At 50.5% G+C, this 15662-nt stretch overlaps 1 protein-coding gene across 1 annotated transcript in view; it reads left to right on the top strand.

Moving 5' to 3' along the window:
* Positions 1-812: 812 nt before the first annotated feature.
* The window catches only part of SLC44A2 (solute carrier family 44 member 2), a 48870-nt gene continuing 34020 nt past the window's right edge, over positions 813-15662 (top strand). Inside the window, exon 1 of the mRNA XM_025366079.1 lies at positions 813-934. Within this exon, the coding sequence (XP_025221864.1) occupies positions 904-934 (31 nt within the window). The 5' untranslated portion in view covers positions 813-903. The remainder of the gene's footprint in view (positions 935-15662) is intronic.

The raw sequence follows: 15662 nt of genomic DNA on the forward strand, positions 1-15662 counted from the left end.
CAATCATGGCTCACTGCAGCCTCAAACTGCTGGACCCAAGTGATCCTCCTACCTCAGCCTCCCGAGTAGCTGAATTACAAGTGTGCATTACCAAACCCGGGTAATTATTATTATTATTATTTTGTTTTTTTGAAATGGAGTCTCGCTCTGTCGCCCAGGCTGGAGTGTAGTGACGCAGTCTTGGCTCACTGCAAGCTCCGCCTCCCGGGTTCACGCCATTCTCCTGCCTCAGCCTCCCGAGTAGCTGGGACTACAGGCACCGGCCACCCCTGGCTAATTTTTTTGTATTTTTAGTAGAAACGGGGTTTCACCGTGTTAGCCAGGATGATCTTGATCTCCTGACCTCGTGATCCGCCTGCCTCTGCCTCCCAAAGTGCTGGGATTACAGGCGTGAGCCACCGCGCCCGGCTAAGCCCGGCTAATTTTTCAAATTTTTTGTACAGACGAGTCTTCCTATGTTGCCCAGGCTGGTCTGGAACTCTTTGGCCCAAGCTATCCTCCCGCCTCAGCCTCCGGAGTGGCTGGGATTACAGGCCCGCGCCACCACGCCCAGCCTCAGTATCTCCTTGACGATGAAATGCATAGATGAATGAATGAATGAATGAATGAATGAATGAATGAATGACAGACCTCTCTTTGCTCACCGTGCACACCCTCAAGAGGGTTACTCGAGAGCCAAGACTGGAAACAAAGGTTGGGGCCCCACCCATCCAGGGCCAGGACCCGCCCCCGGGACCCGCCCTCGCCCGCTCGAGGCTCCCATTGGAGGAGGCGCGCGGGGGCTGGCCCGGCGGGCGGGGCGGGGCCGGGGCCCGGGGCGGGGCGCTGCAGCCCGCGGAGCCTCCCGCCCGCCCGGGCTGGGGTCGCGCTGGCTCGGACTCCGCTCCCCGCCCCGCCGCGGCCATGGAGGACGAGCGGAAAAACGGAGCCTACGGTAGGAGCTGCCTCCGGTCAGGGGCCGCCTCTGCTGACTTGGGGGTGGGAGGACCTTGAGCGAGGGGGACATCTGAGACCCTAGGCACCCGCCCTGCCGCTGGAGGGCCCTCCGCGCTGGGGCCCCCGCATCCCACACTGCGCGGATCCCACGCCCCCTGCTCCAGCCGGGTCGCCCCGCGTCCCCTCCCCGGGAGCCCCAGCTCCCCCTCCGGCTGATGAGCCGGTGCTCATGGCGCATGCTCCGCCCGGGGAGGTCCCGTTATCTGGGTGGCTCAGATGGCGGGCGGGGGAGGGGAGGCGCGGCGATCCGGGCTCGGAAAAGAGACAGGGCCCTGACCTCCCCAAATCCCCCTCCTCTTCCAAACCCCTTTGTCCACTTCTTCCTCCTGCCCCTTTCCGCCAGAAGTAGCCGTCCAGGGCTTTTAGCCAGATGGGGAAACTGAGGCAAGACTGGGCAGACCGAATACCCAGCTGACAGCCCACCGGGTCTGGCTAGCCGCCTGGAAACGGCGGAAAGAAGGGCATCTTTGGTGAGGGGGCAGGAAGGAAGCAGGAAACAATTGAGAAACTTTCCCCTCCCTGTGCAAGGGGCTAGGGGCCCCCACCTCCCACTTCGGGAGGTGCTGGCGGCTGGAACTTCCTCCGGCGAACCTCTTGGGGCGGCCTCAGGCATTTGGCCCTGGGCATGGGCCCAGGATGTGGGCTTCTCTATCACCAGCGCCCTGTGGTTCCACCCTCCCCTGGATTCCCACGGTGGGGGGAGTTGCCATCCTTAGTTTTTCCTTTCTCTTCTCCATTTTGGGTCCCCAAGACCCAACTCAGTACCAGCCCCACGTGGTACTACCCTGGGGGCAAAGAAGCACTGTCGCGCCCCTCTTTGTGTGACAAGAACTTCCTGGAAACTGTGACACTGAAGGGCCTTGGGGAGGGGGCCGGAAACTGCTCGAAATTATTCAAGAAAAACAAGTTGGGTAGAGCTGTGCCTCCCTGCCCCTAGGGACTGTATGGCCTCAGGAGGCTACCGGGAGAGACAGATCAGGGAGGCTGGGACCTTCCCTGCAGAGCCCAGTCAAGGGGAGGCAGCAGTACCTGGCCACCTCCCAGCACCCCCTTCTCGATTGAAGCTGCTGCCCAGTCCTCTGGAGGGACCCCCTTGGTCTTGATTTGGGCTCAAATCCCAGCCCCAGCGGCTGTGGGTGCGGTGTGTCCCTTGGGTGTGGCAGGCTGTCTCTCACCTGAGAGTCTCAGCCTGAGGTTCCAGCCAGGTCTTGCCTGCTTGTGGGCAGCATCTGAGGGGGTCTTGGGTCTCTATGAAGTTTGGCTGGGACAGGGACGAGGGGCAGAGAGGACAATGATATGATTCACCCAGCCTTGAATTTGGCCAAAGGATGGAATTGAGCTGTGGACGGAGCAGGGCAGACCTCCCAGGCCCACACATGAGACAGGGGACCCCGCCAGACAGAGCTTGTTCTGGGCTTAAGGGAGTACCTTCAATCAACAAATATTTGTTGAGCACAATTTAGGCAGGGGTCTAGACACTGGAAACCCAGCAGTGAATAGAGCAGTGAAATCCTTGACCGCAGGGAGTAGTCAAGGGAAGGAATGTGTAATTTTAGGTTGTAAGTTGTGAAGCAAAGAACGGGACATCGTGTGATCTTGTGTGGCAGAAACAGCAGCGATTATTTTAGGTTACTAAGGGTTGGAAGTTGAGCCAGCCGTGGGAAGATTTAGGGGAAGTGTGTTTCATGCAGAAAGAACAGCAAACAAACCACATCGTTACTTAATTATATTTTGCCTTGGGGCCAGAGGGGGCATCTGGTTTGATTGCTTGAAGTAGGGGTTTTGCTTAGCTTGGAGTAGTCCCTTCACATCAGAACCAAAAACCTGGGGGCCTTGCACTGGCCCATAAAGTCCCTGATAGATGAAGGGAGCTTTAGGGAGCTTTCCCCTAGGGATGGTGTGGAAGAGTGACTCACTTATCCTACCCTCCTGCCCCAGTGGCTTCCCATCCGTCGTGAGTTTAGGGGCTGACATCAGACAAACCCAGGCTCAAATCCTGGCTCTGACATTTAGGAGCCATGTGGCCCTGGGTGAGTCCGTGACCTCTCTGAAGCTCTGTGTCTTTGTCTGTAGGACTCGGTGGACCACACTCACTGGTAGAGGAAGCATTTTGCATAGTCTGGCAAGCTCGATGTGCTCAGGAGGCCTCTGGGGCTGGTGTTACTGAGGACATGGCTTTCCGCTGAGCTGACGGAGAAGCAACCCAAGGCATTGAGTTGGGTGAGACCAGGTTGGGCAGGAAGTACATGCCTCAGCAGAGATCATATCTAAAGGAAGGCAGCAGTTCCGAGGGAAATGGGGAAATGGCTCTGGGCCCCGGCGGATGTCAGCAATGGGCACTGCCATCCTTCCCATCCAGCCCAAGCTTGGCAAGAGCAGTGCAGAAAAAGATTCTAGAATCCAAAACAATAAACTCTGACCATGGAGAAATAAAACTAGGGTCGGCAGGGGGTCAGTAATGATGCTTATTTAAAAAACGGACTCTTGGCCGGGCGCGGTGGCTCACGCCTGTAATCCCAGCACTTTGGGAGGCCAAGGCGGGCGGATCACAAGGTCAGGAGATCGAGACCACGGTGAAACCTCGTCTCTACTAAAAATACAAAAAAAATTAGCCGGGCGCGGTTGTGGGCCCCTGTAGTCCCAGCTACTCGGGAGGCTGAGGCAGGAGAATGGCGGGAACCCGGGAGGCGGAGCTTGCAGTGAGCTGAGATCCGGCCACTGCACTCCAGCCTGGGCGACAGAGCCAGACTCCGTCTCAAAAAAAAAAAAAAACAAAAAACAAAAAAACGGACTCTTGCCAGGTGCGGTGGCTCACACCTGTAATCCCAGCACTTTAGGAGACCGAGGCTGGAGGATCACGAGGTCAGGAGATCAAGACAATCCTGGCTACCACGGTGAAACCCCTTCTCTACAGAAAATACAAAAAATGCCGGGCGCAGTGGCTCACGGCTGTAATCCCAGCACTTTGGAAGGCCGAGGCGGGTAGATCACCGGAGGCCGGGAATTCGAGACCAGCCTGAGCAACACGGTGAATCCCCATCTCTACTAAAAATACAAAGTTAGCCAGGTGTGGTGCGTGCCTGTAATCCTAGCTACTCGGGAGGCTGAGGCAGGAGAACCGCTTGAACTTGGGAGGCGGAGGTTGTGGTGAGCCGAGATTGCTCCATTGCACTACAGCCTGGGCAAAAAGAGTGAAATTCAGTCTCGAAATGAATAAATAAATAAGAAAAACACAAAAAATTAGCGTGTCTGTAGTCCCAGCTACTTGAGAGGCTGAGGCAGGAGAATCACTTTAAACTGGGAGGCAGAGGTTGCAGTGAGCCAAGATGGCGCCACTGCACTCCATCCTGGATGACAGAGTGAAACTCCATCTCAAAAGAAAAAATAAAATAAAAAAATGGACTCTTGGCCGGCCGAGGATTACAGACTCATGCCTGTAATACCAGCACTTTGGGAGGCTGAGGTGGGTGGGTCACTTGAGGTCGGGAGATCGAGGTCATCCTGGCCAAAATGGTGAAACCCCATCTCTATTAAAAATATAAAAATTAGTCAAGCATGGTGGTGCACATCTGTAATCCTAGCTACTTGGGAGGCTGAGACAGGAGAATTGATTGAACCTGGGAGGCGGAGGTTGCAGTGAGCTGAGATGGTGCCACTGCACTCCAGCCTGGGCTATGGAGCGAGACTCTGTCTCAAAAAACAACAAAAACCAGACTCTGGCTGGACAGTCACTGATGCCTGTAATTCCAGCACTTTGGGAGTCCCAGGTGGGAGGATCGCTTGAGCCCATGAGTTTGAGACCAGCCTGGGCAATATAGTGAGACCCTGTTTCTACAAAAAATTTAAAAATTAACGGAGTGTGGCAGTGCTCACCTGTAGTTCCAGCTACTTGGGAGGCTGAGGTGGGAGGATTGCTTGAGCCCAGGAGGCAGAGGTTGCAGTGAGCAAAGATAGTGCCACTGCACTCCGGCCTGGATGACAGAGGAAGGCCCTGTCTCAAAAAGAAGATTCCAGCTGGGTGCTGTGGCTCATGCCTGTAATCCCAGCTTGGGAGGCCGAGGCTGGCGGATCACGAGGTCAGGAGATCGAGGTCAGGAGATCCTGGCTGACACGGTGAAACCCTGTCTCTACTAAAAATACAAAAAATTAGCTGGGCATGGTGGCGGGCACCTGTAGTCCCAGCTACTCGGGAGGCTGAGGCAGGAGAATGGCGTGAACCCAGGAGGCGGAGCTTGCAGTGAGCCAAGATCGGGCCACTGCACTCCAGCCTGGGCGACAGAACGAGACTCCGTCTCAAAAAAAACAAACCTCCCCCCCAAAAAACAAAACAAAACAAAACAAAAAAGCAGATTCCCTTGTCCCATTTGCCAGAATACAATTCAGCCTGCAGTGAGGCCCTGGCACCTGATTTAAACATATATACATATGACTGGGTGTGGTTGCTCACGCCTGTAATCTCAGCACTTTGGGAGTCCGAGGCAGGTGTATCACCTGAAGTCAGGAGTTCAAGACCAGCCTGACCAACATGGTGAAACCCTGTCTCTACTAAAAATACAAAAATTGGCCAGGCACAGTGGCTCACGCCTCTAATATTAGAACTTTGGGAGGCTGAGGCAGGTGGATCACCTGAGGTCTGAAGTTCGAGACCAGCCTTACCAATATGGTGAAACCCTGTCTCTACTAAAAATACAAAAATTAGCTTGGCGTGGTGATGTGCACCTGTAGTCCCAGCTATGTGGGAGGCTGAGACAGGAGAATTGCTTGAACCCAGGAGGCAGTGGTTGCAATGAGCTGAGATTGTGCCATTGCACTCCAGCCTGGGTGACAAGAGTGAAACTCTGAAAAAAAAATTATATATATATAAAAATATATCTATACACATACACATATATATGTATATATGAAAAGGTTGTTACTTGCCGCTATTTTCTTTGAAAGGGATAATACAGTTACTTGCTTTAAATACAAAAGATGCTATGGTTTTATGATGAAAGTTTCCCTCTTGCTCTCTTACCCTGGACCATACTTTATTCTTTGTTGTTGTTGTTTATACACAGGGTCTCACTCTGTTGCCCAGGCTGGGCTAGAGTGCAGTGGTACGATCATAGCTTACTGCAGCCTCAAATTCCTGGGCTCAAGTGATCCTCCTGTGTAGTTGAGACTTATAGGTGAGTGCCGTGATGCTCAATTAATTTTTTTTTTTTTTTTTTAAGAGGCAGGGTCTCACCATGTTGCCCAGGCTGGTCGTGAACTCCTGGGCTCAAGCAATCCTCTTGTATTGGCCTCCCAAAGTGCTAGCATTATAGGCATGAGTCACCACACTCAGAGTTTTATTTGTTTATTTGTTTTGCCTAATGTATATTGGAGATGATCTCGTGTCAAAACCTCCAAAGCTTCCTCAATCATTTATTGTTATTATTATTTTATTTTTTTAAGAGACAGGGTCGCCTGGCATGGTAGCTCACTCCTGTAATCCCAGCACTTTGGGAGGCCGAGGCGGGCAGATCATGGGGTCAGGAGATCAAGACCATCCTGGCCAACATGGTGAAACCCCGCTTTTTTTTTTTTTTTTTTGAGACAGAGTCTTGCTCTGTCTGCACACCCATGTGACATCTGTCTCCCCCCAACACATGTGGGCATCTCATACTCAGTGCGGCAGCATCTAAGCTTTTTTTTTTGAGACACAGTCTCACTCTGTCACCCAGGCTGGAGTGCAGTGGCACAGTCTCAGCTCACTGCAAGCTCCGCCTCCTGGGTTCATGCCATTCTCCTGCCTCAGCCTCCCAAGTAGCTGGGACGACAGGCACCCTCCACCACGCCCGGCTAATTTTTTGTATTTTTAGTAGAGATGGAGTTTCACCGTGTTAGCCAGGATGGTCTCAAACTCCTGACCTCGTGATCTACCCGCCTCGGCCTCCCAAAGTGCTGGGATTACAGGCGTGAGCCACTGCGCCCAGCCACCCTGTTTCTACTAAAAATAAAAAAATTAGCCGGGCATGGTGGCGTGCACCTCTAGTCCCAGCTACTTGGGAGGCTGAGGCAGGAGAATCACTTGAACCCAGGAGGTGGAAGTTGCAGTGAGCCGAGATTGCGCCACTCCACTCTAGTCTGGGTGACAGAGCGAAACCCTGTCTCAAAAAATAAATAAATAAATAAATAAATAAATAGACAGGGTCTTGCTATGTTGCCTTGGCTAGCCTAGAACTCCTGAGTTAAAGGGATCCTCCCACCTCAGCCTCCCGAGTAGCTGGGACCAATTACAGGTGTGTGCCATGCTCCCAGCACAGTATTTTTTCACAGTATCAGAATAGTACATTTGTGGATGGACTGTCTTTTATTTAGCCAATCAAAGGGAATATTTATTTTAAACTTTTTTTTGAAGTAGGAAATACATACATAAAAGGGCATAGATCCTAAATATATGAGGCTGAAGGAGCTTTCACAAGGTGAACACCTCATCTGGCCAGCACCCAGATAAGGAAAAAAGAACATTTCCAGGGCCCTGTCATGTGCAAGAAGGGTCTATCTGTATTATTATTATTATTTTATTAGTATATACACATATATATATATATTTTTTAATTTGAGACAAGGGCTCACTCTGTCACCCAGGGTGAAGTGCAGTGGTACAATCTCAGCTCACTGAAACCTCTGCCTCCTGGTTTTAAGCAATTCTCCTGCCTCAGCCTCCCAAGGATCTGGGACTACAAGGTTCAAGTTACCATGCCTGATTAATTTTTGTATTTTTTGTAGAGACCGGGTTTTGCCATGTTGCCCAGGGTGGTCTGGAACTCCTGGGCTCAAGCTATCCACCTGCTTCAGCCTGCCAGAGTGCTGGAGCTAGAGGCTTGAGCCACTGCACCCAGCCTACCGTTTTTTTTTTTTTTTTTTTTTTTTTGAAATGGAGTCTTGCCTTGTCGCCCAGGCTGGAGTGCAGTGGCGCGATCTCGGCTCACTGCAACCTCTGCCTCCTGGGTTCAAGCGATTCTTCTGCTTCAGCCTTCCCAGTAGCCTGGACTACAGGCATGTGCCACCATGCCCGGCTAATTTTTGTATTTTTGGTAGAGACAGGGTTTCACCATATTGGCCAGGCTGGTCTTGAACTCCTGATCTCATGATCTGCCCGCCTTGGCCTCCCAAAGTGCTGAGATTACAGGCATGAGCAACTGCGCCCGGTCCAGCCTATATTTTAAATTGAAGTGTAATTTGGTGTTTTTTGTTGTTGTTGCTCCTTTTTTCTTTTTTTTTTCAAGACAGAGTCTTGCTCTGTCGCCCAGGCTGGAGTGCAGTGGCATGATCTCAGCTCACTGCAACCTCCGCCTCCTGGGTTCAAGCGATTCTCCTGCCTCAGGCTCCTGAGTAGCTGGGATTACAGGTGCACCTCACCACGTCCAGCTACTTTTTGTATTTTTAGTAGAGACGGGGTTTTGCCATGTTGGTCAGGCTGGTCTCAAACTCCTGACCTCAAGTGATCCACCTGCCTCAGCCTCCCAAAGTACTAGGATTACAGGCATGAACCACTGCACCTGGTGAAGTATAGTTTACATACTAAAAATCACACATTATTAGTTTTTTTGTGGAGATGGAGTCTCGCTATGTTGTCCAGGCTGGTCTTGAACTCCTGGGCTCAAGTGATCCTCCCACCTCAGCCTCTTAAAGTACTGAGAATACAGGTATAAGCCACCGTGCCCAGCCCATAACTCTTTTTCAATGTACAGATCTATGATGTTACATTTATTTATTTATTTATTTATTTATTTATTGAGAGTCTCGCTTTGTTACCCAGGCTGAAGGACAGGGCACGATCTTGGCTCACTGCTGCCTCTACCTCCCGGGTTCAAGTGATTCTCGTGCCTCAGCCTCATGAATAGCTGGGATTATAAGCACGCACCACCATGCCTGGCTAATTTTTGTATTTTTAGTAGAGACGGGGTTTCACCATGTTGGCCAGGCTGGTCTTGAACTCCCAACCTCAAATGATTCTCCCACCTTGGCCTCCCAAAGTGTTGGAATTACAGGCGTGAGCCACCGAGCCCGGCTAATGTTACTTATATTTAGATTGTTGGGTGGTGGCCTGTTTTTGTAAGGCTGGTGGGCTAAGAATGGCTCCTTTATTTTTAAATGATTGTAAAAAAAAGAAAAAATATATATATATATGACAGAGATGATATGTGAACCACAAAGCTTAAAATCTTTGATATCTGGTCCTTAACAGAAAACATTTGCAGAGACCTGGTAGAGAATTCTCCCTAGAGACTTTTCCTTATTATTATTTTTTTTTTGAGATGGAGTTTCGCTCTTGTTGCCCAGGCTGGAGTGCAATGGCGTGATCTCAGCTCGCTGCAACCTCTGCCTCCTGGATTCAAGTGATTCTCCTGCCTCAGACTCCTGAGTAGCTGCGATTACAGGCTCCTGCCACCACACCTGGCTCATTTTTGTATTTTCAGTAGAGACGGGGTTTCACCATGTTGGCCAGGCTGGTGGGGAACTCCTGCTCTCAAGAGATCCGCTCGCCTCGGCCTCCCAAAGTGCTGGGATTACAATTGTGAGCCACCGCACCCCACTGAGACTTTTCTTTTTTCTTTTGTCATTTCCCAATCAATCCCCAAAGTGAGCATTTGATTTATTTATTTATTTATTTATTTACTTACTTACTTACTTACTTACTGGTTGAATTCCTGGGCTCAAGCGATCCTTCCCCTTCAACCTCCTGAGTAGCTGGGACTATAGGCATGTGCCTCTATGCCGGGCTAGAGAGTATTATTTTAAAATATGATTTTAGGCTGGGCACGGTGCCTCACGCCTGTAATTCCAGCCCTTTGTGAGGCTGAGGCAGGCAGAGCACATGAGGTCAGGAGTTCAAAACCAGCCTGGCCAACAGGGAGAAACCCTGTCTCTACTAAAAATACAAAAATTAGCCGGGCGTGGTGGCGCGTGCCTGTTATCCCAGCTACTTGGGAGGCTGAGGCAGGAGAATCACTTGAACCTGGGAGGCGGAGGTTGCAGTGAGCTGAGATGGTGCCACTGTTCTCCAACCTGGGGAATAGAGTGAGACTCCATTTCAAATAAATAAATAAATATGATTTTATAAAAATGAAATAAAATATGATTTTTAAACTCTTGGTCAGGCCCACGAGCTGGAGCCCAGCCTGGGCAACATAGCAAAATCCTCATTTCTACTATAAAAATAAACAAGGCCGGGCACGGTGACTCACCCCTGTAATCTCAACACATTGGGAGGCTGAGGTGGGTGGATCACGACGTCAGGAGTTCAAAACCAGCCTGGCCAAGATAGTGAAACTCCATCTCTGCTAAAACTACAAAAATTAGCCAGGCGTGGTGGCAGGTGCCTGTAATCTCAGCTACTCGGGGGGCTGAAGCAGGAGAATCACTTGAATCTGGGCAGCAGAGGTTGCAGTGAGCCGAGATTGCGCCACTGCACTCCAGCCTGGGTAAGAGAGTGAGACTCCATCTCAAAAAATAATAAACAAACAAACAAACAAGAGACCTGGTGCAATGGTTCACTCCTGTAATCCCAGCTGTTTGCGAGGCCAAGGTGGGTGGATCGCTTGAGTCAGGAGTTTGAGACTAGCCTGGGCAACATTGCAAAACCCCTTCTTCCCAAAAATATACAAAAAATTAGCTGGGCATGGTGGCTCATGCCTGTGGTCTGAGCCACTCTGAAGGGTGAGGTGGGAGGATTGCTTGAGCCTGGGAGGCAGAGGTTGCAGTGAACCAACATTGTGCCACTGCACTCCAACCTAGATAACAGAATGAGACCCTGTCTCAAATATGCAAGTAAACAAATAAACTCTTACATAATAAAATTAATAAATTCCCTCTGTTCTGGCAGGGGGACGAAAAACTAATTATAAGTAAGTCCTTAAGTCCATGGAAGATTTTAGCTTTCCACGTGAAAATCTTCTACAAATCTTTGGTTAACTGTTTTCACCTCAGAGGTAGCTCAGCCAAGAAGTCTCCTTCCAGATTGTGACCTATTAATTTCTGTTTGTGTGTGGCATCTGGATCTTTTTTAAGCTTCTTAGACTGAGCCGGGTGTGGTGGCTCACTCCTATAATCCCAGGACTTTGGGATGCCAGGGCGGAAGGATCACTTGAGCCCAGGAATTTTATACCAGCCTGGGCAACATAGTGAGACCCTGTCTCTACAAAAAAACTTAAAAATTAGCAGGGCGTGGTGGTGCATGCCCGTAGTCCCATCCGCTAGGGAGTCTGAGGTGGGAGGATCACTTGAGCCCAGGCGGTCAAGGCTGCAGTGAGCTATGATTGTGCGCCTGCACTTCAGCCTGGGCAACAAAGGAGACCCTGTCTCAAAAAAAATAAAAAACATTAAATATTTCTAGAAGCAAATCTCTGGTTTTGTGCCTAGCACAGTCTAGTATACAGTAGGGGCCCTATCTTTTGCCCTTAACCCTTCTAAGCCTCCCCACCCAGATGCTGTCCTCAAACCCTTTGTCAACAGGAGGTGTCTGGGCAGCTGGTGATGCTCATTCCCCAGGCACAGACTTCTGGGAAGGCAGAGGCCAGCGGCTGGCTGTGTGGGTGAGGCTTTGGGTTGCTGCAGCCCTTGGGGACTTGGCCAGTGTCCGGAAGCTGTGGGGGCTGGGTGGCATTTGATGTCCTGGCACCAGCACTGTGACTGGGCAGGCTGCGGCAGTCCTCTTATCACCCACGCCCACTGCACTGGGTGGGTCAGTCGTCACAGCCAGCAAGGCTGGCACCCGAAGGCTGCCTCCCCCAATCCTGGCCTTGTCCAACAGCTCGGTTTTCCCACTTTTTCTTCCACACCATTGCTGCAAGATTATCTCTGCTTCTCCTAGTACCTGCCGAGGAAAAGGCCTGGGTGGGCTCCAGCAGGGCGTTGGTTTGATTCGTGGCTGTGTTCCTCACCAGCCGTGTGGTCCGAGCAAGCAGCCTCGGCGTGCCCGTCGTGAAATGGGATCACACTATTGGTTAGTGGGGATAGGAGGAGTTGTTTTTGTTTTGTTATTTTTATTCGTTTGGTTTATTTTTATTTATTTTTATTTAATTTAATTAATTAATTTATTTATTTATTTATCTATTTTTTTTTTTGAGACGGAATCTTGCTCGGTCGCCCAGGCTGGAGTGCAGTGGCACGATCTCGGCTCACTGTAAGCTGCGCCTCCTGGGTTCACGCCATTCTCCTGCCTCAGCCTCCCGAGTAGCTGGGACTACAGGCGCCCGCTGCCACGCCCAGCTAGTTTTTTGTTTTATTGTGTTTTGTTTTGTTTTTGAAAGGAGTCTCGCTCTGTTGCCAGGCTGGAGTGCAGTGGCGCAGTCTTGGCTCACTGCAACCTCTGCCTCCTGGGTTCAAGCGATTCTCCTGCCTCAGCCTCCCAAGTAGCTGAGATTACAGGCACCTGCCACCACGCCCAGTTAATTTTTGTATTTTTAGTAGGGATGGGGTTTCACTACAATGGCCAGGCTGGTCTTGAACTCCTGACCTCGTGATCTACCTGCCTCGGCCTCCCAAAGTGCTGAGATTACAGGCATGAGCCACCGCGCCCGGCCGGTTTTATTTTTTTTAGAGACAGGGTTTCTGTCATCCAGGCTGGAGTGCAGTGGCATGATCACAGCTCACTGCAGTCTCTGCCTCCGGGCTCAAGCGATTCTCCCACCTCAGCCTCCTGAGTAGCTCGTACCACAGGCACGCACCACCACACCCAGCTAATATAGTTATTTTTTTGTTTTTTCTTTTCTTTTCTTTTTTTTTTTTTTTTGAGATGGAGTCTCGCTCTGTCATCCAGGCTAGAGTACAGTGGCGCGATCTTGGCTCGCTACAACCTGCCTCCTGGGTTCAAGTGATTTTCCTGCCTCAGTTTCCCGAGTAGCTGGGACTACAGGCGCCCACCACTATGCCTGGATAATTTTTTGTATTTTTGGTAGACACGGGGTTTTACCGCATTGGCCAGGCGGGTCTCGAGCTCCTGACCTCAAATGATCTGCCTGCCTTGGCTTCCCAAAGTGTTGGGATTACAGGCGTAAGCAACTGCACCTGGCCAACTTGAAGGCTTTGGCTGGGTGTAGTGGCTCATGCCTGTAGTTCAAGCACTTTGGGAGGCCAAGGCGGGAGGATTGCTTGAACCCAGGAGTTTGAGACCAGCCTGGGCAACATAGTGAAACCCCGTCTCTTTAAGAAAAATGGAAGAGGGAGGTAGCAGAGTCAGAGGAGGACATGGAACAACGGAAGCGAGGTGGGTTTGATGTGACTGCTGGCTTTAAAAATGGAAGAAGCGGCCAGGAGCCAAGGAATGTGGGTGGCCTCTAGAAGGTGAAACAGGCAAGGAAACAGATTTTCCCCTAGAATCTCCGAAAGAAACACAGCCCTGCCTATACCTCGATTGTAGCCCAGTGAGATGCATTTTGTACTTCTGCCCTCCTGAGCTGTGAGATAATACATTTGTGTTTTTAATTTATTATTATTATTATTGTTATTATTTTAAGACAAGTTTTGTTCTTGTTGCCCAGGCTGGAGTGCAGTGGCGCGATCTCGGCTCGCTGCAACCTCTGCCTCCTGATTTCAAGCGATTCTCCTGCCTCAGCCTCCTGAGTAGCTGGGATTACAGGCACACGCCACCACGCCCAGCTAATGTTTTGTATTTTTAGTAGAGATGGGGTTTCACCACGTTGGTCAGGCTGGTCTCAAGTTCCTGACCTTAGGTGATCCACTTGCCTTGGCCTCCCAAAGTGCAGGGATTACAGGCATGAGCCACCGCGCCCAGCCATAAATTTGTGTTTTTTATTTTTTTATTTTTTTATTTTTTTGAGACGGAGTCTCGCTCTGTCGCCCAGGCTGGAGTGCAGTGGCGCGATCTCGGCTCACTGCAAGCTCTGCCTCCCGGGTTCACGCCATTCTCCTGCCTCAGCCTCCCGAGTAGCTGGGACTACAGGCGCCCACAACCGCGCCCGGCTAATTTTTTGTATTTTTAGTAGAGACGGGGTTTCACCGTGGTCTCGATCTCCTGACCTTGTGATCCGCCCGCCTCGGCCTCCCAAAGTGCTGGGATTACAGGCGTGAGCCACCGCGCCCGGCAATTTGTGTTTTTTAAGCCACCAAAGCATTGGTGTCTTGTTACAGCAACCATAGGAAATAATGCAGTTGACCCTCAAACCACATGGGTGTGAGGGGCACTGACCCCCTGTGAAATTAGAAATCTGTGTATGCCTTAAATTTTTGTAGAGACAGGGTTGTGATCTGTTGGTCAGGCTGGTCTCAAACTCCTGGCCTCAAGAGATCCTCCCACCTTAGCCTCCCAAAATGCTGGGGTTGCAGGCATGAGCCACCATGCCCGGCCTGCATATAACTCCCTAAAAACTTAATTAGTGATAGACTACTGTTGACTCAGCCTTACTGGTAACATGGAGGTCAGGAGTTTGAGACCAACCTGGCCAACATGGTGAAATCACGTCTCTATTAAAATCACAAAAATTAGCCAAGCATAGTGGTACGCACCTGTAATCCCAGCTACTTGGGAGGCTGAGGCAGGAGAATCGCTTGAACCTGGGAGGTAGAGGTTGCAGTGAGCCAAGATTGCGCCACTGCACTCCAACCTGGGCAACAGAATGAGACTCCGTCTCAAAAAAAAAAAAAAAGAAGAAAAGAAAATGTTATTAAGTTGGTGCAAAAGTAATTGCATTTCTTGCCTTTCTTTTTAATGGAAAAAATATTAAAATGTAAGGAAAAGAAAATACATTTATTATTCATTAGGTGGAAGCGGATCATCAAAAAGGTTTTCAGAGGCTAGGCGTGGTGGCTCACACCTGTAATCCCAGCACTTCGGGAGGCCAAGGCAGGTGGATCATTTGAGGTCAGGACTTCAAGACCAGCCTGTCCAACATGTTGAAAACCCTGTCTCTACTAAAAAAAAAATTAGGGGCCAGGTGCAGTGGCTCATGCCACCTGTAATCCCAGCACTTTGGGAGGCCAAGGTGGGAGGATCACTTGAGGTCAGGAGTTTGAGACCAGCCTGGCCCACATGGTGAAACCCCATTTCTACTAAAAATACAAGTTAGTTGGGCATGGTGGCTCACACCTGTAGTCCCCGCTACTCAGGAGGCTGAGGCACAAGAATCGCTGAAGCCCGGGAAGCAGAAGTTGCAGTGAGCTGAGGTCACACCAGTGTACTCCAGCCTGGGCAACAGAGAGAGACTCAAAAAAAAAGATGGTCTTCACATTGAGTGAGCTGAGGAGGAAGAGGAAGGGAAGGGGTTGGTCTTGCTGTCTCAGGGATAACAGAGGCAGAAGAAAATTGTGTTTAAGGGGATCCGTGAAGCTCAAACCTGTGTTGTTCGAAGGTTAACTGTCCATTGACTTGGGAGCTGGATAGCTTGGGTCTGCTGATTGCAATCTTTCGCACCATGGGCATCTTCTTTCTCTCTAGGCCTCAGTTGATCTGTCTGTCAAATGGGGATAATGATAGAAGTTGCTGTAAAGATGAAATGAGGTGGGTTGGACATGGTGGTTCACACCTGTGATCCCAGCACTTTGGGCAGCCAAAGCGGGATTGCCTGAGCCCAGGATTTAGAGACCAGCCTGGGCAACATAGCGAAACCCTGTCTCTACCAAAAGTACAAAAATTAGCCGGGCATGGTGGTGTGTGCCTGTAGTCCCAGCTGAGATGAAGG

This window comes from Theropithecus gelada, chromosome 19, assembly GCF_003255815.1.
Source record: "Theropithecus gelada isolate Dixy chromosome 19, Tgel_1.0, whole genome shotgun sequence".
NCBI lineage: Eukaryota > Metazoa > Chordata > Mammalia > Primates > Cercopithecidae > Theropithecus > Theropithecus gelada.